Raw genomic sequence first — 20,330 nt, forward strand, 5'->3', positions numbered from 1 at the left:
AATTTCGAAGAATACCCCCTCCGAATGGACTTGAAGCAGACCGAGAAAGACGGAAAACACTGAACGCAAGATATCTAAAGAACACGATTGCATTGATTAGGAAATTTCTGGAATTTTTCACTGTGCATCCGGCGAGGTCGCCATTTGTGATTCTACTGCTGCAGCTCAGTCTAGCTTGCAAGTGCATCGTCGTGGGGCCAGCGTGTGTGCATTGTCTTGCTTACTGAAGCCGTCTCTCGTCAGCCTTGCTTGATTGAGAACTGCATTCTTTCGGTGTTCAATGAACAAACTGAGGCGCTTCGAAACTGGATGGAGTTTTTTTTCTTGCTCCAAAATAGATCGAAAGTATACTTTGTATACATTTGTAACATAAATTCTTTCGGTAACATCACCGGAATATCTCGATTTTCTTCATACACATTGTTTGTGTGCTCGATACCTCACACTGATTGATGGAAAACTAATCAAACATTTTGACAAGCATTGATTTGGAAGCATTCTGTGTGTTAGAATTGTTGCTAGATTGAAATCACGTTGTTAAGGGTACTAAGGTGACTGTAAAATTTTAACTGTCAACCATTTTTAATCAAAGAAATGGCTTGTTTATTATTATTATTATTTTAAAGAAATCAAAGTTCCTTTGTATCATTCAATATTTTGGCTCTTGTATGTAAGCATCAAATAAAAAAATCAAAACTTATAATGAATTTCAGATTGGAAGTGTAATGTCATCAGAATTCAAAATTTAAAGTTACAAAAAATTTATTGATTCCCATTGAAATTTCCAGCTCAAAAACATAACAAAAATAACAAAATCATAACAAAAGATCATGATTTAGCTTTTTAATGCCTTTCGGAGAATTCCAAATAAAAAACATTTCCTTCGACGTTTCGGCGTCCTTTTTTCAGCCATCTTCAGAACGCTTTATTAGAATACAGAAATCAAATTTTTACAAATTCTTCACATTATTCCATCACCTGTATTTTTGAACTGAATCATATTTGACCCGCTTCTAAAAGCTTTCGTTTATCGTTCATTGAGTCAAGGTTTTTTTCTATGAAAATGTTTAAATATCCGCCATTTTTTGTTGGAAATTGTGGCATCTTTCTAAGATTTTTTCAAATTAAGCTATATATAGATTAGAAACTTCAATCGAATACTGCTTGATGTTTACTGTTCCTCCTTTTATGAGTTTTATGTGTACCTGAGCAGACTTTTATGGCAAAATCATACCTAATTTTGCTATAATGCCTTGAAAGTAAAATTTGGTATCATTTTGCACGAATAAAGGTGATACGATGTCAAAATTTGGGTCTCACTTTTCATATACGGATACCCCGATTATACCAAGTGTTCCCGATCAGGAGGGAAAAACTAAATTATATCAAGATAAGATATTTTGATACTAATATTTTTCCTATCTAAATGAGTTATTATTCAGTACTCGTAGGATGTTAAAATATCTCAAAATATATCGAAAAATCTATGCGATCATAGCTAAATTATATCAATTTTAGATATGCTCCTTACAAGATTATATCTCGTTCAGATAGTATAGTTTGATATTGGGTAGAACAAAACCTATCAAAATTATAAATTATCAAGATATGAGTGCTTCGAGAAAATTTTCTAGTGGAATGTCAATAAACCGCATTATTTGCTGAAACCATGCCCCATTTTTGGTTTCCCAAAACTTGGATTCAATTTTATGAATTTTTTGAGCGAAACTCATAAACGTACGGTTGTACGTATATCAAAATAAAATATAATCATTTTATTTTAGGACAATCCGAAAAAATCTTGATAATTGAAAATGAGCTCAACCCCATTCAAGTCTGTCAATCAGAATAAGATATACTTCAGATTGGAGAAACTTAAAATCGAAAATTTGGAGTACTTAATTATAACTCAATCAGATGTAAATATCTTGGTGAGATACGCTTGAGTTATTATTTTGATATGCTCTCCTGATCGGGTAGGGTTCACTGAAAACCTAATGATGCCTCGTTTAGTAAACGTTTCAAAACAAGTTTTGAGTGCACAACGATGCCATTTTCGTTTATAATATTTTGCCCAAATTTGGCTTCGTTGTGCTTCAAAAATTTTCAGCACCGAAAATACGAACCTATTTAAAAATATCATATTTTAACTCCATGAAGGTAGACGTAAAAAGAATTGCAATTTTTTTAATCATGTTTAAAAGATGACCATAATATTATGTGCCGAATTTACTCGTTTCCCTAGATTAGAAGGGGAGATATTATTATTGTGATCTCACTTTTCTGCTTTTTCATAATGAATGAAAGATTAATGATGCCTCGTTTTGTTGTTTTGGAAAAATGATGAAACCAAATAGTGCTTTTATTTCGGTCTCAATGCCTCAATTAGGTATTGGTTAGGTATTTTTCGACATATTGGGGCTTCAATAAAACCTAATTTTGCCATCGGAAAAAAATGCGATACTAAATTATGCTATCATACTGGTATGATAGCTCATTTTGGTAACTAATTGCTATCGATTCAGAAATTAAAGTCTGCTTGGGTAATATTCCAATATAAGCTTTATCGCATGGCCGTAGGAAGAATCGGTCCATGGCAACCGTTCTCCAATTTCTAGGACATCCCAATTTCTGGTTGATTAAGATTTTATATTTAAGCAATAGTTTCTTTAGAAAGCGTTCTATTTCTTAAAAAAAAACTTATTCTATGCTCATATAAAACAGCTAAATATACTAAACTCAACTACAAAATGTTTGAACAAATTCAAACTTTTCAAACATCTATGAACATGAATTAATTTTCAAAATGAAAAAGTGAGTTCCGTAACATTTTCTATTTAAACTTTTTCAAGTTTAACTTCTTAGTTTGGAATTCGACTTTTGACAAAAATAACTGCAATATTTAAAAGTCAGGAATACATCGAGGAAATAAAGCCTTCCCTACCCCCCTAAAGTTTACGTGAAGATTTCATGTTGCTCTATCAACAATTTCATTGTGGATGATTATATTTTAAATAAAAATCAGGCATTTTTATAAAACAACATTGGCAAAATAAATTAAAGTTCTTCTTTAAGTCGCGAATAACATAAAGATGTTAAAACGACTATAATCGAAACAGAAAAAAAGATAAAAAATCTTTTTAATCTTTGTGATTCTCAGCTTATTTATGTACAAAAAATGACTTGGGTTAAAAATTTGAAATTTTGAAATTAAATTGACAATAAAAATTATAAATTGGCTTTCTGTTGCGATTTGAATTCCTATTCGAAAACATCACCTTGATATTTTTATCTTGATTGCATCACTCATTTGCGAGCCAATCTGAATTTAAATTTCGAATTTTAATTCTGAACATGAATTTTGAATCTGAATTCAAGTTTAAATTCTGTATCTGTTTTCAAATTTCAATATTGTTTATATATCTCGGATTTTGCCGGGTTTTATCAACATTATTTGTAAACAAAAATCTCAAATTCAGTTTTGATTTATAAAGCTTGTTCCATCCAAATAAACCCATTTTTTGGATACCTTCAACGAATTTTAAAAATTTCAATCTTAACCCATTATTACAAATATTTATTTTTATACCGACACGTGAAACTGAATTCTAATATAAATGTGATAATTCTGATAGTCAAGATCGTCATTTTAAAGCTTTGTTTCGTTTGATCTTTAGTTAAGATCGCCATTTTAAAGCTTTGTTTCGTTTGATCTCTGCAAAAATAATAAGTTTTAAAACTTCGAATCTGAAGACGAAACAAAAATTTAGGATGGTTTGTTATATTATTTTTTTCATAATTGAAAACTATCATCCAAATATTGAAAATGCATATAAGTTTCGAAAATCGTAAATTAAATTTTATATGAATTGCAAATCCAACTTGGAATCAGGAATTCAATACAATTTTTCATTTCTAATTTCTAATGAGGAATCGAACTGAAAATCAAGAATCCGAATTTGGACACAGTATCCGAAATATGAAAACAGAAATACAGTGTTTATAGTTTGGAACCAGAACCTCTGAAAGGAGGTATATTTCATTGAAAATTTAATATCCAGATTCAGAACTAAATTCCTATCAACAAAAGTCCAGAGCTCAGAAATCTCCAGCGGGTCAAGAGTCCAGAGTCCAGATTCCAAAGTATAGAATCCAGAATTCAGAGTCCAGGGTGCAAAATCCAAAGTCCAGAAACCAGAGTTTAGAGTTAAGAGTCAACAGTCTAGAGTTCAGTGTCTGTAAATAGTCAAGAGTTCAGAAATTTCCAGAGAGCCAAGATTTCAGTGTCCAGTGCCTAGAGTCTAAAGTTCAGAAACCTCCAAAGAGTCAAGATTTCAGTGCCAGAGTCAGGAGGTCAGATTCCAGAGTCTTAAGTCAAGTGTCCAGAGTTCAGAATGCAGAGTCCAAAAATCAGACTTCAATGTCCAGAATCTAAAGTCCAGAGTCAACAATCTAGAGTTCAGTGTCCGGGGGCAAGAGTTCAGAGTCCAGAAAGTGTCCGGAATCCAGAGTATAGAGTCTAGATTCACAAATCTAGAAATCAGGATCCAGAGTCAAAAAAACAAATTCTGGAGTGAGTCCGGAGACCAGTGACCAGAATTAAGAGCTAAGAGCCAACAGCCTAGAGTTCAATGTCCGGAGTCAAGAGTCCAAAGTCCAGAAACTTCAAGGGAGTCCAGATTTCAGTTGCCAGAGCTCGGGGTCCAGTGTCTATAGATGAAGTCCAGGGTCTGGAGTCCAGAGTTCAGAATTCGAATTCCAGATTCCAGAACCCAGAGTTCAGAGTTCAGAATCAACAGTCTAGAGTTCAGTATCCGGAGGAAAGAGTCCAGAGTCTCTAAACCTCCTGGGAGTCAAGATTGCAGTGTCCAGAACTCAGAGTCCAGTGTTTAGGTACCAACGTCTAGAGTTCAAAATTCAGAGTTCAGAGTTCAAAGTTAAGAATCAACAGTCTAGAGCTCAGTATCCGGAGGCAAAAGTCCAGAATATTCAATGTCCAGGGCCCAATGTCCAGTGTCAAGAGTCCAGTGTTTAGAGTACAGAATCAAAAACCCAAGTCCAGAGTTCGGAGATCAGAATCCAGAATCTATAGTACGGAGTCCGGAGAACAGAGTCAAGACTCCAGAGTCCGGAGTCTAGAATTCAAAGTCAAGAGCCCTTATTCATCAGGCTAGAGTATAGAGTCAAAAACCAAAAAAAAAATCATAACGAAGGGAGGATTGAATCTAGATTTCAGAGTCCAAACTCTAGAGATCAGAATCTAGAGTTCAAAATTGAGAATCATGGTAAAGTAAATAGTTTAGAGTCTACAGTCTAGCTAGAATCAACTTTCAATCATGAGAAATACTATTTAACTGAACTTTCGTCTGCATATTTCTAAATTCAGAACTTAAGATGTCTGTTTGAAAAAAGAGATGACTATGTTAATATTTTTCAAGTTTTTTTTTAATAATTCTTCATTTGAAACGGCTCATAGTCGTTATGGGGTCAAAGTCAGTTTTGGTTGTTTGCTTAACTTAACACTTTGTGAGTGAAGAAAGGAAGATAGAAAGGAAAAAAAATGAAAATAAAAAAGGATTATAGATGATATTTCTCAAGTTTGTTTTGTGTAAATATAGATGTAAGAATTAGTATGAGTTAATAACACCAAAACGTGGTTTAAGGAAAACAGATACAGTGAACCTGAAGACATCATAACCTTTCTAAGGCACTTGAAGTTTATGATTGCTTCTAACGTAGCTGGCAGTCTTCTGGTTTCAAGCAACGAATATAAAATTCTTTTATTTTTTCGAGGGTTCAGCGTTTTTAGTTAAAATCGCTACAGGCATATTTACATGACTGAGATGAACTTAATTTTCCATTTATTCATTAATTGATCTTATGGATAACACAAAAAAAATCTTCCAGCCTCAAAGCAATGTTTAACGTAAAAGGTGCCGTGCTATTTTTATTCGGTTTATCAATCAAGAAGAAGAAACACTTGAAGAGCTATAATAAAGAAAATAATTAGTATTCCAAAACAGGTGTAGGCGAATTTTCTGAAAAATTTAAATCTGCCGTTCCATTTAAACTGATTGTGTGAGAATCCTGAAATGATGTTTGCCTTTCTTTCGCTTCTGAAAAGGATATGTCTTATGCGGCAAATAATCAGTGTCTGTTTGAAATATTCAGGTGCATTTATTGCAGCGTATCGGTCAGTTCAATTCCAACTAGATTCATACGAGAATGAACAGAAAGCTCAATCCCGACAGCACTCAGCACACCATTCACCAATCGGCAATATCGGTTGTCAGGTTCTTTGCAGGTTCATGAGATTATCCAGTCTTCATTTTCAGTTTCAAGCAAAGATCGCTGAAAGTGAAAAAACTCCATTCTATTATCATAAAGTTTAGTTGAATGGTAACAAAGCATTTTTGACTCGCTAGACTAGCGGAAATGGAATAATTTCTGCTAAAACCGCTATTTTCGAAGGATTTTGATGAAAAATACGTCTTTTACAAGGGATGGGAAGGAAAAAAATGAGTGCTCGAATTGGCGAGAAGAACGCCGACAAGGGAGTGTATTGGGCAGATGTAGAAAACAAAACTATGACAAAATTACGACAAAAATATGACACAAAAATGACAAAAAAAATTGGCGATAATTTGACTAAATTATGAGAGGAAAATTATAAACATCTGACAAATATGACAATTATTCTACAAAAAATGAAAATAAAAATCAACACAACTACATATGTCAAAAATATGACAAATGTGATAAAAATATGACAAAATGTTTACCAAAATGTGACAAAATGTGATAAAAATATGACAAAATGTGTAATCAAATATGACAAAAATGACAAAATTATGGCAAAATATGACAAATGTAGTAAAAAATATGACAAATACAGTATTGTTCCGATTTTGTCAGCCCCATCTTGAATTTAGGGATGACAAAACAGGGTACCTGACAAAATCGGGAAAAAATTTTTTCTTGAAAATAATTTCAATTTTGATTTGATAATTGTCCGTTTACTTGTTATTTCGATATTTTATGTCAATACCATGATAAGGGGTGACATTGACCCCTTTTCTTTATTTTTTTACCCTTCTTACAAAGAAGGTAATACATGTCTTTTGAAAAACCAACTTTCGATCAGAGGCCCGGGGGGCCAAGTGTCATATACCATTCGACTCAGTTCGTCGAGATCGGAACATGTCTGTATGTGTGTATGTATGTGCGTATGTGTGTGTGTATGTTACAAAATAATGTCTCACACGTTTCTCGATGACCGCTTGACCGATTTGAGTTCTTGGGGCGTCAAATGAAAGGTCTTGCAAATAGCAAAATGGAGGACCTGTTCAAGAACTCAACCCTAAGTGATTGTTTACAAACACCTTTCATACAATGGATTGTGTACATGCCATTTGAAAAACCGTTGGTGCGTAGCTGCAGGATTGATATGCAATTGCAAAACAGCTGAATTTGTTGATCACGTTTTAATTTGAAGTATGTAATGGTACTTTTTTATGGATTTACAAAAATAAATGTTTTTTTTACCGTCCTTTGTTTTTCTGAAAAAAAAGTTTCATGAAAAAAGACAAATCCACGTGGTTTGTGGATAGTTCCCTAAGGGACTATCCATAAACCACGTAGACTCATTTTTGGTCATTTCAGACCCCCTCCCACCTTCCCCCCTCGTATACTTTTGTCCATATAAAATTTCGAAAATTTGTATGGAGCGTAGACATTGGCCAGCCCCCCCCCCTTCCCCCCTGAAGTCTACGTGGTTTATGGATGATCCCTAAGGGCTATCCATAAACCATGTGATCAAAATGTGGTCAAGTTTCAACCTCCTTCCATTCGTCATCAATGAAAACTCTTATGAACCTTCCCTCCAACCCTTAAAATACCAACCCTTAAGGGGCCGTTCAAATATTACGTAACGCAATTTTCGAGCATTTTCAACCCCCCCTCCGCCCTACGTAACACAATCGTCTCAAAATTTCCAAGCAAAATCCACAAAGCGTAGAAAACTGCTATACTCTCTCCCCCCCCCCCCTGAAAGCGTTACGTAATATTTGAATGATCCCTAAAATACTAAGTGGTTAATGGGTGGTCCTCTACGTGGGTCAGGACAACCCCAAAAAAAAACATACAGTGTTAAATGACTGGGAATTTCAGTTCAAAAGCAGAAAATTTCAACTAAATTTAAAGGCTGACAAAATCGGGATAAAATGCTGACAAAATCGGGGATAGACAAAATCGGGGGTAGACAAAATCGGGAGCTGACAAAATCGGAACAATACTGAACGACAAAAATATGACAAATATAACAAAATTATGACATAACTATGACAAATTTTAGCAATAAAATTACAAAAACATGACAAGTGTGGTAAACATATGACGAAAATATAACAAACTTATGACAAAAGTCTGACAAAAGTCTGACAAATATGACAAAATTATGATTAAAATATGACAAAAAAATTGACAATACAATAACAAAAAAGGAGACAATGTAAAACTATGTAAAAGTATGACAAAGTGATAACCATATGACAGATGTGATACCAGATGTGGTGACCATTTTTTACCAAATTTGTAATAAGTTTGCCATGTTATGCTGTTTATTGTCAATTTTGTCATATTTTTGACAAAGGTTAATCGAATTTTAACTATTTTATTGTTAGATTCATTTCATAGTTTTATCATAATTTTGACATTTTTTTGTTATATTTCTCAGATTTTTGTTGGATTTTTATCATAATTTTATTTCACTTGTCATGTTTTTTCATTGTATGGTTAGTTTTTTGTCATTTGATATAGTTTTTTCAAATTTTTATCATATGAGTCAATTTTTTGCCTTATTTGTCATATTTTTGTCATTTTAAAGTCAATTTTTGTCATACATAATGTCATAATTTTGTCACATTTGTCAGATTGTTGTCATTCTTTTGTCAAATGAAAGTCATATTGGTCGGATTTTAGTCATACTAATGTCATAATTTTGTCATGCTTTCATCACATTTATCATATTTTTGCCATAATTTTGTCACCTTTTGAACACATTTGTTAAATTTTTGTCATATTTGTCAGGTTTCCGTCATATTTTTACTACATTTGTCCTATTTTTGTAACTTTATAGCCATAAATCCAAACCTCAAGAAATTTATAATCATTCCATAACCTGCCCCCCCCCCCCCCCCCCCCCCCCCTTTGAATAATCTTAGCAGTTTTTATTTTGAATACCAATTCACAACTTGCAAAAAGTAAAAAACAAATACCTACTGAAATTATCAGCAACTTTTGAAGACACTGAATAAACCTGCAGTTCCATACAATGAGGCAGCAAAAAGAATTATTTTGTGTTTTGAACTCTTTTGTTAATGTTGAACATTTTGAATGAAAAATACCATTTTAACTTTAAAGTGTTATATTTAACCCCACTTTGTATTTCTATTAAAATCCGTTTATTAGACTGATTTATAATCTATTGATAAATATTATCTAAAGATTTCATGAAACTTAAGAGCAAAATGTGTGAAATGATTGATAAATCTTGCGTAAGAAAACTTTTGACAAAACAGCTACAATTTTGTTAAATCTTCACTCATGAATGGGTAAAAAATACCCATTTGCATGTGTTTTTTCAGCTTTATTCTAGTGTAAATCTAAAAACGGTGCTTTAAGGTGCGTGGAAATTTTTTCATCATATATTTAGAATCCAAAGTATATCTTTAAAGAAAAAAAAGTTTGGAACAATGCGGGACTTTTTATAGGCTTTAAAGCCTTTTAAAAAATTGTTTATTTACTCATTTTTATCATAGTCAAATTGACTGTGTAAAAATTTTGAAATTCTTTGAAATATTTTTTTTAAATGAAAGCTTTTAATAAAAGCTTTCATATGGTGTACTTTAAATTTACTAAAAAAAAGTTTTTCATAGAAATATGTGTAATTTCTTCTTCATTTTAATTTTTAAATTTTTGAAAGTCTTATGTCTGTGGTGCGTTCAGCATCCAAGATAATTCGTTGAAAAACTGGGTATATCCAAGTCAAATATTAAGTTATTAATATGTAAATATAAAAAAAACGATCCGGTTAAGTTGTGTTATTTTAATTACCTACGAAAAACGTTGTCAACTTCTGAATCAAAGCAATCGAAAGATTCCTTTTGATTCAACCGTGGTTGATTTAAAAGGAATCTTTTTAGGGACGAATGCCTCCTGTGGAGTTAAAATCCCTTCAAAATAAAAAAAAAAAGGAATCTTTCGATTACTTTGATTGAGTAGAAGTACTCAACCAAGTAGGTTCACAACACATATTAAAATTGTCAACTTGTTTTTACTGCCAATTGTATTTTTTTCATAATTGAATTAATAGATTCAACTATTTTATGAGTCCCAAAATAGAAAGTGTGAATTGAATGACAATTTTTTGCTTTGGGAAGTACAGGTAGCAGTTTAGATCTAACAAATTTTACCAAAAATCATTATGAAATTCAGATGCCAGATGATCATTAATTGGATCATTTCCGAACACTGCTTTGCTACCTTTTAGAAAACAAACTGGTATGACTTAAATGTCAGAGCAGGTGCCCGCACCCAGACAGACACACTACCCTTGGGGTTCATTACCTTTTAATTGCCAGCATCCAATAAAATTGCGAAAAATTTAAAACGATATAAGCGAGCGACACCCCGTTTCAGTAATTAAACCAATGTCAAAACCGATCCGCTTAAAGGTAATCTTGTGACTAGTGCGACTTACCTCAATTTCTTTCCGGTAGAAATCCTCGATCGTTGGGTCGTATTTCTCGATGAAGCAACCGGACACGAACTGCACGGTGAGGGCCGACTTGCCGACCCCTCCGGAACCCAGCACAACGACCTTGAATTCGCGCATTTTTACGCTGATTTTGCTTCTGCTTTGCTCCTATTGTCGTCGTCTGCTTTCCGTAGGATATTCGGCTCCGTTTAGTTACGAAAATTAAACTTTTTCGGTCACCTTTTGGATCCAAAACAATTTACACTCGCAAACGAAAACGCCACTTGGACGTCGGGGAAAAAACAATAACAACACTCACAGCGAGTGAAATTTCCACGCTTTTCAATTTTTTGAATTTTCTTTGAAGCTTTTCCGTGAGCTCGCTTCTTTTGCTTTTTCTTCGGCCCGACGAGGGGCTTCTTCACCAAATCAGCTGCGCTGATCACTATTTTTCTTCTTTTTTTTTCTCACTTGCTTTCGTTCACTTTTTTAGCTTCTTACTTCGAACGATGATGGTAGCCTGGCAATATATAAAAGCTGATTATTATTGGCGAAATGAATCGACACAACAGAGACATAGAAACAACAAAATAATAAACTTAAATGGAAATTCAAGCACACTGGGTGCACACTTTTAATTTCCGATCGCTTTGAGCTTTGAGACGTTAAGGCCTTCTCGTTTCACACTCCGGGATATCTCAATCTGGGACCGAGAGAGCACGCACTTTCTTCCGCGCTGAGCGAGGAGCTTCCCTGTTTCGGACGTCGAAGTCGACTTAGTATTCGCACTCTCTCTCTTTCTTAGTAGTGTATTCGCCTGTCGATACCGAAAAGAAAAACCACCCGGAGGGGCCGCCCCTGCCAATTATCTCGGCAATGTGCTTCGCTTAATCATAACAATATTTTGCGCCGAGCTGTGCCAAGATTGCCGGCCTTTCTTCTTGGAATTTTGCCAACTTTTGCGGCAGCGCGTAGCGCGATTACTTATCTACAAAATACATACACCAAGGTACCACTTACAGCGAGAAGCGAGAAAGAGGAGGCAACACAAGAAAGCTTCACCAAGAAGGGGAGAAACACAGCACTTGACGTTGCACTTTGCTTGCTTGCTTGCTGGCAGGCGGTTTTATTTTTCCTGCAACGGCACCAATCGCATGTTTCGATAAGAAACCCACCAATACAGCAGAGCGAGTCGAGTGATTCAGCTATTCGGCAATTTTTTCAAACCACATAAAATTGGCAAAGTGTGACTTTCACTACTGTTGATGCGCACAGCAACAATTACCAACTCACCTATACAAACGGAGCACACGCGAAAAACATCAACAACGGACAGACAGACAGAGGCAAAGGCTGATAAACATCGATGGATGAACAATGGAACTACCGCTAAATTTTTGCCAAGCACACATACACCAATAAGATCACCCGCATAAAAAATGTAACCCACACTATTGGGAACAAACACCCACAAAAAAAAAACAACAGCAACTCCGCCAAAAATGTTGTTCACAAACTCTTCTTCACCCACAATTCGGGTGGCGGCGGCTGGCTCTGACTCAAAAGTTGAGGTCGATGACTTTGTGCTGCTGGGTCGTAAAATGGGACCATAAACGACGAATGAACGCGAACGGATTCACAAAAACCCTTCCGGCCCGAGGTCCGAAATTTGATTACTGACTGATTAGTTGTGTGTTGTGTTGTTAAGTTCGATCGTTACAGATTGTGAAACCTTTTTTTGATAGATCCTAAGCGATTCTCTTCCAATGGCTGGACTCGAACGCGCGGATTCGAATCGATGAAGTGTCTGTAAGAAGAAGAGAGGACAAAAAAATTCATTAGTTGATTTCATTTAATTTGAATGTAAAAAAAACATCATATTGAAATTTCCCCGCAATAGATCTTCTATTCAGTAAACAAAAACTGTTTACGAATGCAAACCAATAACCGAACAGCAAAAATCGACAATCACTGATATTCATTAAGTGATGATATCAGAAAAAATAAGCTGTTTGTAAGTATTGAGAGTAATGATTCATAATTTGTGAACATGCTTTATTAAAGGGGGGGTATCCCGGGATTAAAGCAAACAAGGGTGTTATGGTGGTTTTTTTTACACAGAAAATAACAAAAATTATTTTCATTGTTTATTGATGTTTGAGAAACATTATTTAGAAACAAAAAAACTTTTTTATTATGTGGAAGAAAAAGAACAGTTTTTAAAGCGACAGTTCTTTTAAAGTCGAATATAAATGTTACTTTAATTTGTCGGCCTTAGCGGTGAAAAGTGATGTCCATTTTAATAGGGACATCTAAAGATTATGAAATTTTTATATAGATGGATAGAAGGTTAGATGAAATGAAAGATGGTGAAAATGGTAGAATTTATTTAGAAGCATTATCATCACATATCAAATTTTTGTTGCTCACGGGCCTAGGAATAAATTCTACCCGCTCATTTTCACTTTTCACTTTTCACCGCTAAGGCCGACAAATTAAAGTAACATACCAACATTACGGTGGTTAATCTCTTCATAACGTTGAATATTAATTTTCTTATTTAATTTGTGAAAATTTCAATCGATTTGAAGTAAATTAATAAGATGAATCGTATTTGAATATCAAGGGGAAATATCTGTGACAGGGGTGCCAGATGTCCTGATTTTTCAGGATTTGTCCTGATTTTTCAAAAACGCTTGAATTTTCCTGATTTGAAAAAATGGTCTTTAAAATGTGCTGATTTGTCCTGATTTTCAAAATAATATCTAAATTCAAAATAATATCTAAAATAATATCTAAATTATGAATTTTTTGTTAAATGATGGTAACGTAAAACAAATCTGTAATTAAATAGTTTAACCGATGATAATCTTTGGTTCAGATAATATTTAAGTGGCGTTTTTCGATATAAACTGCAGATTAGCTAAGGTTCTGCCCACTTCAGTTGAATAATTTGAGGTTTATTCAGTACCCGTATTTCGCCTTTATTTAGGCAATCTAAGCAGAGCTGCATGTTATTTTCATCAATTAAGTGGTGTCCTGAGAAATCCTGATTTTTTCATAGCGGTGTCTCGATTTTTGTACAAACCTCCAGGCATCCTTGCTCTGTGAGCACTTTACACCTTCAACAGTTAGCTCAGGCCAAAACCAATAGCAGATTAAAATGCCTTAAAAAATTACCCGCAAAGATGATATTTTTATGTGGAATTTTCTCTAGTCCAGGATCCTCTAATTTGTCAATTTGGATCCTAAATTTTATAAATTCGAAGAAGTTGAATATAGGACCTAAGAAAATTTCACTACAAGTAATATCCTTGTGTTAATTTTTTGGTATTGGTTTAGGTCTTAGTTTACTGTGACAGCAGTTGCTTAGCCGAAATAACCCCAAAATAAATTATAAGCATACAAAATCTTTACAAAATGAACTTTACTTTCAATGCAAATCAGCAGAAGCACTTGAAATTTTTTGAATATTCATAACTCATTTCAGATGAATCCTTTTCTGTTGGAAAATCTACAACTTCGAAAAGATTTTTAGCTTTAAGAAGAAGAAATTTTGGGTTCACCCCATCACCTATTTCGAGACGGTGTTACACATCCTGATTTATACTTTCAAAAGAAACTAGGTCTCTCAATTCGTTTCTTTAGATTAAAAATGAAAAAAAAAATACAGCGAGAGTTGCATTAATTAATCTCTGCATGCCTAAATTCAACCATGACTTTGGAATCTCGTTGTACATTACGTTTTTTGCAATTTTCTAGAAGATGTGTAAACTGTAGAACAAAAACAGAAAAAAATTTACTACTGGAGTAACTCCCCTCTTAACAAAATTAAGAAGTGTCTTTCAATGCAACAAGTTATCTCGTTATCATGAAACTCGTTTGAGTGCATTGAAAGACACTTCTTATTTTTGTTAAGAGGAGAATTACTCCAGTAGTAGATTTTTTTCTGTTTTTTGTTCTACACGTCTTTTAAAAAATTGCAAAAAACGTAATGTACTACGAGATCCCAAAGTCATGTATGAATTCAGGCATGCAGAGATTAATTAATGCAACTCTCGCTGTGTTTTTGTTTTAAATTTTAATCTAATCAAACCATAGAAAAGATTTTTTTTGGCTCGAAAAAACATTTTCGCATATTCAATAGAGAACTAAAAAAACTTCATGTTTCTTTGAAGAGATCTACATTCTACTTAAAATAAAAGCGTACATCTTTCAAGGATATAATGGCTAGTATCTCACTAATGCTAAAACCCCCAGCCCACAGAAATTGTACATTTTATGCCGTGACCGAGACTCGATCTCATGACGTCTGGCTTAGAAGACTTAAACGCTATCCTCTAGGTTACGGTCGGCGGCTATTTAAATTGAAAAATCCATAAAATGGCTAATGTTTTTAAATTTTTAAAATTTCTATGCTGTTATTTGATTTCACCTGGGAAGTTATAAAGTTATAAATGTGCATTTGAAAAGGAGTTCATCAGCTTCAAAAAATTAAATTTATAAAAATCGTCGACATCCGGATTCGAAAAGATGAACTCAAATTCTGAAACATCAAGTTGGTATTGAAATTCAGATACAGTTTAGTTTCAAAATTTAATTGCCAATTCGAACTTTGAGTTTAAATTTTGAATTCTAATTCTAAGATTTAAACTAAGAATTTTAGATTAATATCAATTGCATAAATAGAATTACCTATTTTTTTGTTGGTTCTGAATATGTATATATCGTTACTGAATAATGGATTTAGTTCAGGGATGAGCAACCTTTTGAAGTAACGGGCCACTTTTAATTTGAAATTCTTTCAGCGGGCCGCATTAAAATAAAATTTCGGTAATAGATACCAGTTTATTGAGCTGTATGTTATTTATTTAAAGACAAATTTTTGACAAGAACCAAACTACAAAAGGATAAATAAAACGAATCCATGTACTTGCAGAAACATTTTTATTAGGTTCATCACAAAATCTTGATCATATTTCAATAATTCAAATGTTTCAATTGATTTGAAATGTTTAGCGGACATTCTTTTTTACAAAAAGGAAACATCATTTGCTCCCCTTTTATGTATTTATTAAAAACGAAAAATTTTGAAAGTTTTTCTATGGTTCGTAAAAAGATTTGAACCCTTTTTTGAGAGAAACCCTGTTTTCGAACCGATCCGATGGTATTTTTCGTCATCACTTCCTTTTATAAGTTTCATGGAGTTTATTCATGGCGATTTTTTTCACAATTTATTAAAATTTTTCCGTGAAGCCTCAATTTGAAGTTCCGTTTGAAGCAAGATTTCAAAATCATGTAAAATGCTTAATTTCACAAATTTTGAACCAGATTTGTCAATGCTGCAGTTTACATTTTTTATTTATAATTTTTTTCGCAGATTTCATAAATTTAATGTGTGATACCTCTGGAATAGGCTTTCTAAGGCTGATTCATGATAATCTTATGACTGCTAATTTTGAAGTAAAATGGAAATGGATTCAATTATTGACATAATTTACCTATAAAATTTCTGAAAATAGCATCACACATAACACAAGACAAAAAAATCAAATTTTTCCGAGGTGCTTGGAATCTAGGAACTGATTTTGACTTATTCAGGGACGCTGAATCCAAATATTCAATTAACTTTTTTGTCAGCTCTAGTTTTCGAGATAACTTTAAAACATTGATACAAAACTAGCTATTCCATTTGTGTACTTTTTTGACAAAACTGAAAAAAACAAATATTTATTGACTCAATGATCAACTTTCCAAAGACCATCCAGTTTTGAATTCTGAGAAAAAAAATTAATGAAAGTTTTTTTTTTTTAATTTTTTTCCAAACCTGCAGAAAACAGGATTTCTGGCGAAATTTAAAAGAAAAAATAAACTAAATTGAATACTTTAAAAACGGTAAGTCAAACCATTTCGAAGTCATCAACAAAGTTGTTGAATAAATAAAATCTTCAATATCCATTATTCAATAACTGTCTTTATTGATGTCACAACAAGTTGTAATATTATTTTTTGGAATTTATATTAATTTTAGAATTCATTTTTTGTGAAAGCTTTGTATCTGTGATTCAAGAATATCTTGGCAATATCTGAGTCCTTGATTGAATAAAAGGTAGTAAATTGATTGAAAATCAGCTTTTGGTTTTTATGAAGGTTTATTGGTTTTACAGTTATGAAAAATCAATTTTACCCAAAACTGATCAATTAAAAATTGCCACACGCCATATCACCGAAACAAAAAGTTATAGACGAAGTGTGTGAAATGTTTGACTTCAGGGAGCTAAAATCTTACAAAACCACTTATTGAATCATAGGCTCCAAAAAAGTTGTTCCCCTGTGTAATCGATACAAACTTTTTGTGTTCAATCACAGAATTACAGATATTGTTGGTGTCGAGAAATCGAAATTTCGCAAAGCCGTGTCGATAAGAAATCTATAATCGTTCCCCCAGTCTTCATTATAAAACTTTCCTTATTTCTGTTTTTAATCAAAAATATTTCAGTGCATCATACAATTTTCACAATGCTTGAAATAAAAAATAATGTCTTAACAAACCCTTATATTACTTATTTCTAATAAATAATACTGCATATATGTCCTTAAAAGAACTCAATGATTATGGGACAAATGCATCTGCAAACAAGTGACGTGCATAATAAGTTATTGATGTATAATTTTTTGGTTTAGTAGTGAAAATTTACTATTTAATTTCAGAAAAGTTTTGTGGGCCGCACAAACACGTCTCAAAGGACGCGGGTTGTTCATCCCTGATTTAGAATACTAATTTCTTAGTTTTGGATTTATTTCTGTTCTGAAATATGTAGTAGTATGTGAAATTCAGATAACGAGTCTGAATTTCGAATCTCAAACTTAGTAATATTTTTACATTTTTAATTTAAATTTTGAGTCAGATTTCAAAACTTAAAATCTCAAACTTAAACCAGAATCTTTTTAAAGATTCATCTGCATTTTCAGTCCAACTTCTGAATGCATGATTAAAGTCTTAACAAAGATATGAAAATGTTTTGGTCAAAGGCTGAATATCTGTAAGGAAATTTAAAAAAATTGGAAAAGGACAGGTTTAGGTCTTCATTGTAGCATAGTTTATTGTTTTTAACAGCGGATCATATGTAGATACTAATGATAACTTAATAGTAATTACAATTTCAATTAAAAATTACCACAAGTCTACACAGTTCTTGAAACAGGTAAGTTCTGATGTAATTTAGATCAATTTGAACTCAATAATAAAAAAAGAAAAAAATATTTAAAAAAACATGTTAAAAAAAGAAAAAAAAATCCAAAAATTGAATTCTGAAATAAGAATTTTGAAATATTCTGGCTTTAATTTCTAACATTCCTAAACACTTTGACACATAAACTTTCCCCATTTCGTATTTTCATTAAAGAAGTTCAATTAACGTCAAAGTTAATTTTTTATTAAAAAATTTCCCTTGATTATAGTGAACGAAATAAGTATAGTGCCACTATGTGTTTTGCTTATTGAAATATGAATGAATGAAAATCACCAAAATTTTCTTCTACAGATTGTTTTGAATTGTTTAACGGATAAATTAAGCATAAGATATTTTTATGGACGTAGCAGTTGGCGTTGAGGACCAAAAATATGAAAAAAGGGTGCGAAATAAGAATAGTACCACTTGTATTTTTCAACAGAAACAAGATTTTTTCTAAAAATTTACGGTGTAAAAGTGATAAATAATACTTCTACGAATTATTTTAATAGATAACTGCATTTTAAGGAGTTTTTTAGAATTCCAAAGTTTTTCAATTGATGCAATTCTAATTTTTTGATTTTGTGATCTTAGAATTTCCAAGGTGTTCACACGATAGCCAGTACTGATTTCTTGACCAAAATCATCCAGCCAGCACACCTGAATTAATCCCGGGTATTCAAAAATGGGCATCAATTCGGTTTAATTGCAATATAGTGCTGCCATCTGTGACTTAAAACTAGAGAAATAGTGTTTGACTATTTAAAAACATCAGTATTTTTTAATTTGAAGCCTGTTTTTTGGATTTAAATTCATCCTCAAATCTATGTTTAATCGATTCACATCATACTAATGAATTTTAATGAAGAAATCAAGCAGTTTGATAAAGTATTATAGCTCCAATATCAAATTCCTTAACGCTAGAGAAGCATCTCTTAAAACCCCCTTTTAAAACCTTTGGAAACCTTTGGAATTCTAGTGAACTCCTTAAACTGCAGTTATCTATTCAAATAATTCGTAGAAGCATTATTATTCATTTTTACACAGTAAATTTTTAGAAATAATCTTGTTTTTGTAGAATAATACAAGTTGTGCTATTCTTATTTCGCACCCTTTTTTCATATTTTATGATACATAGAAAATGTAGGAGAAAATTTACAGAAAATTTTCTCCTAACTTTTCTATCCATCTGTATCAATTTTCAATTCTGATATTATTTTTCCAAAAATAAACATTTTTACCGATCTACCGAAAATAAATTTACTAGAACAAATTTTTCATGAAAAGAATAAATCTTTCAGGGATAAAAACGTTTTTATTTTATTTCCTTCAATCATACGCAATACGGTTGCGCTGCGAGATTAATGCCGGTGGTCTCAAATAGAATCATCGCCGCTGGCTTTCACATCTTATGCCGATGGCGTTGAAATATTGAGAACCCATGATTGGAGTAAAAGCTGCATTTTAGATGTAGGGTGTCCCATTATGTCACTAGGAACAATTTTATTCAATCCTGCTCAATCCTGATGACGTTTAAACAGCTGATTTCTGCTGTGTGTTGTTGTTTACAGTTCAACTTAAAACTCTGTGTATCTTGAGCTCCAGTTTTCATTTTTCGTGAAAATGAGAAGCATTATTCTGGAAAAGCGCGAAAATATCGTGCATAAATGGTGTTGGCGAAAATGAAAGAAGTTAGCATTGGAGCGGTCTGAAATTTGATTCGGAAGTAGGGAGAGGAAGGCAGCTTCGTGGACAAAAAGCAATCCAGTCCGGTGGACAAAACTTTGGACCTAAAAGTCATGCTAGCTTATGCCAGTAGGAAGACTGCCACAATTCGGAATGTTGCCAAAAAAGTGGGAACCTCTCTCCTCACGTCCATCATGCCAGGGAAAGATTGGGTTTGAAGACATATAAGAAGCCGAATTGGAGTCAAAATCAAGCTGCTTCCGTCAAACCAAGAGCTCGTAAATGATATGATCAACTGCTGTGTGGAAATAATACCGATAAAAAGAATGTTTGAAATCTCTCTACACTGTATTACTGGCTACCTAATTTCATTTCCCTCATTTTTTCATCAAATACCCCATTACACGTTCCTTTTTCTCAGCCTCCCCAATTTATCACCCTCCCCAATTTGTCACTCAAAAATACATGATGAGGGTGAAAAAACCGGGGTTACAGTGTATAATAGAATCAGTCGATTTGGGGTCATTTTTTAATTTCTCAACTCAAACTCTGGGGTCTGAAAAGCTTCGTTTTGGTTCAAAACTCATCCATGATTTTTACAGAATTTTTAAGGAATGTTTACATGAGTAAATTTGAACTTTTAAGTTTGTATGGGA

The 20,330-nt window shown here is 33.0% G+C and overlaps 1 protein-coding gene across 4 annotated transcripts in view; it reads right to left on the bottom strand.

Annotated features, from left to right (window-relative positions):
- LOC129746534 (ras-related protein Rap-2a) overlaps positions 1-20,330 on the bottom strand; it is a 432,219-nt gene that overhangs the window by 374,363 nt on the left and 37,526 nt on the right. The window contains exons 2-3 of one of the 4 annotated variants that reach the window (XM_055740217.1): positions 12,489-12,563; positions 10,760-11,276 (exon numbers count right to left, since the gene is read on the bottom strand). In XM_055740217.1, coding sequence (XP_055596192.1) covers positions 10,760-10,894 — 135 coding nt within the window. In that variant the 5' untranslated portion in view covers positions 10,895-11,276; positions 12,489-12,563. Of the gene's footprint in view, positions 1-10,759; positions 11,277-11,776; positions 11,890-12,049; positions 12,564-20,330 lie in introns of those variants that run through there. The other 3 variants (XM_055740215.1, XM_055740214.1, XM_055740218.1) reach the window with 3 other exon arrangements.

This window comes from Uranotaenia lowii, chromosome 2, assembly GCF_029784155.1.
Source record: "Uranotaenia lowii strain MFRU-FL chromosome 2, ASM2978415v1, whole genome shotgun sequence".
Classification (NCBI taxonomy): Eukaryota; Metazoa; Arthropoda; class Insecta; order Diptera; family Culicidae; genus Uranotaenia; species Uranotaenia lowii.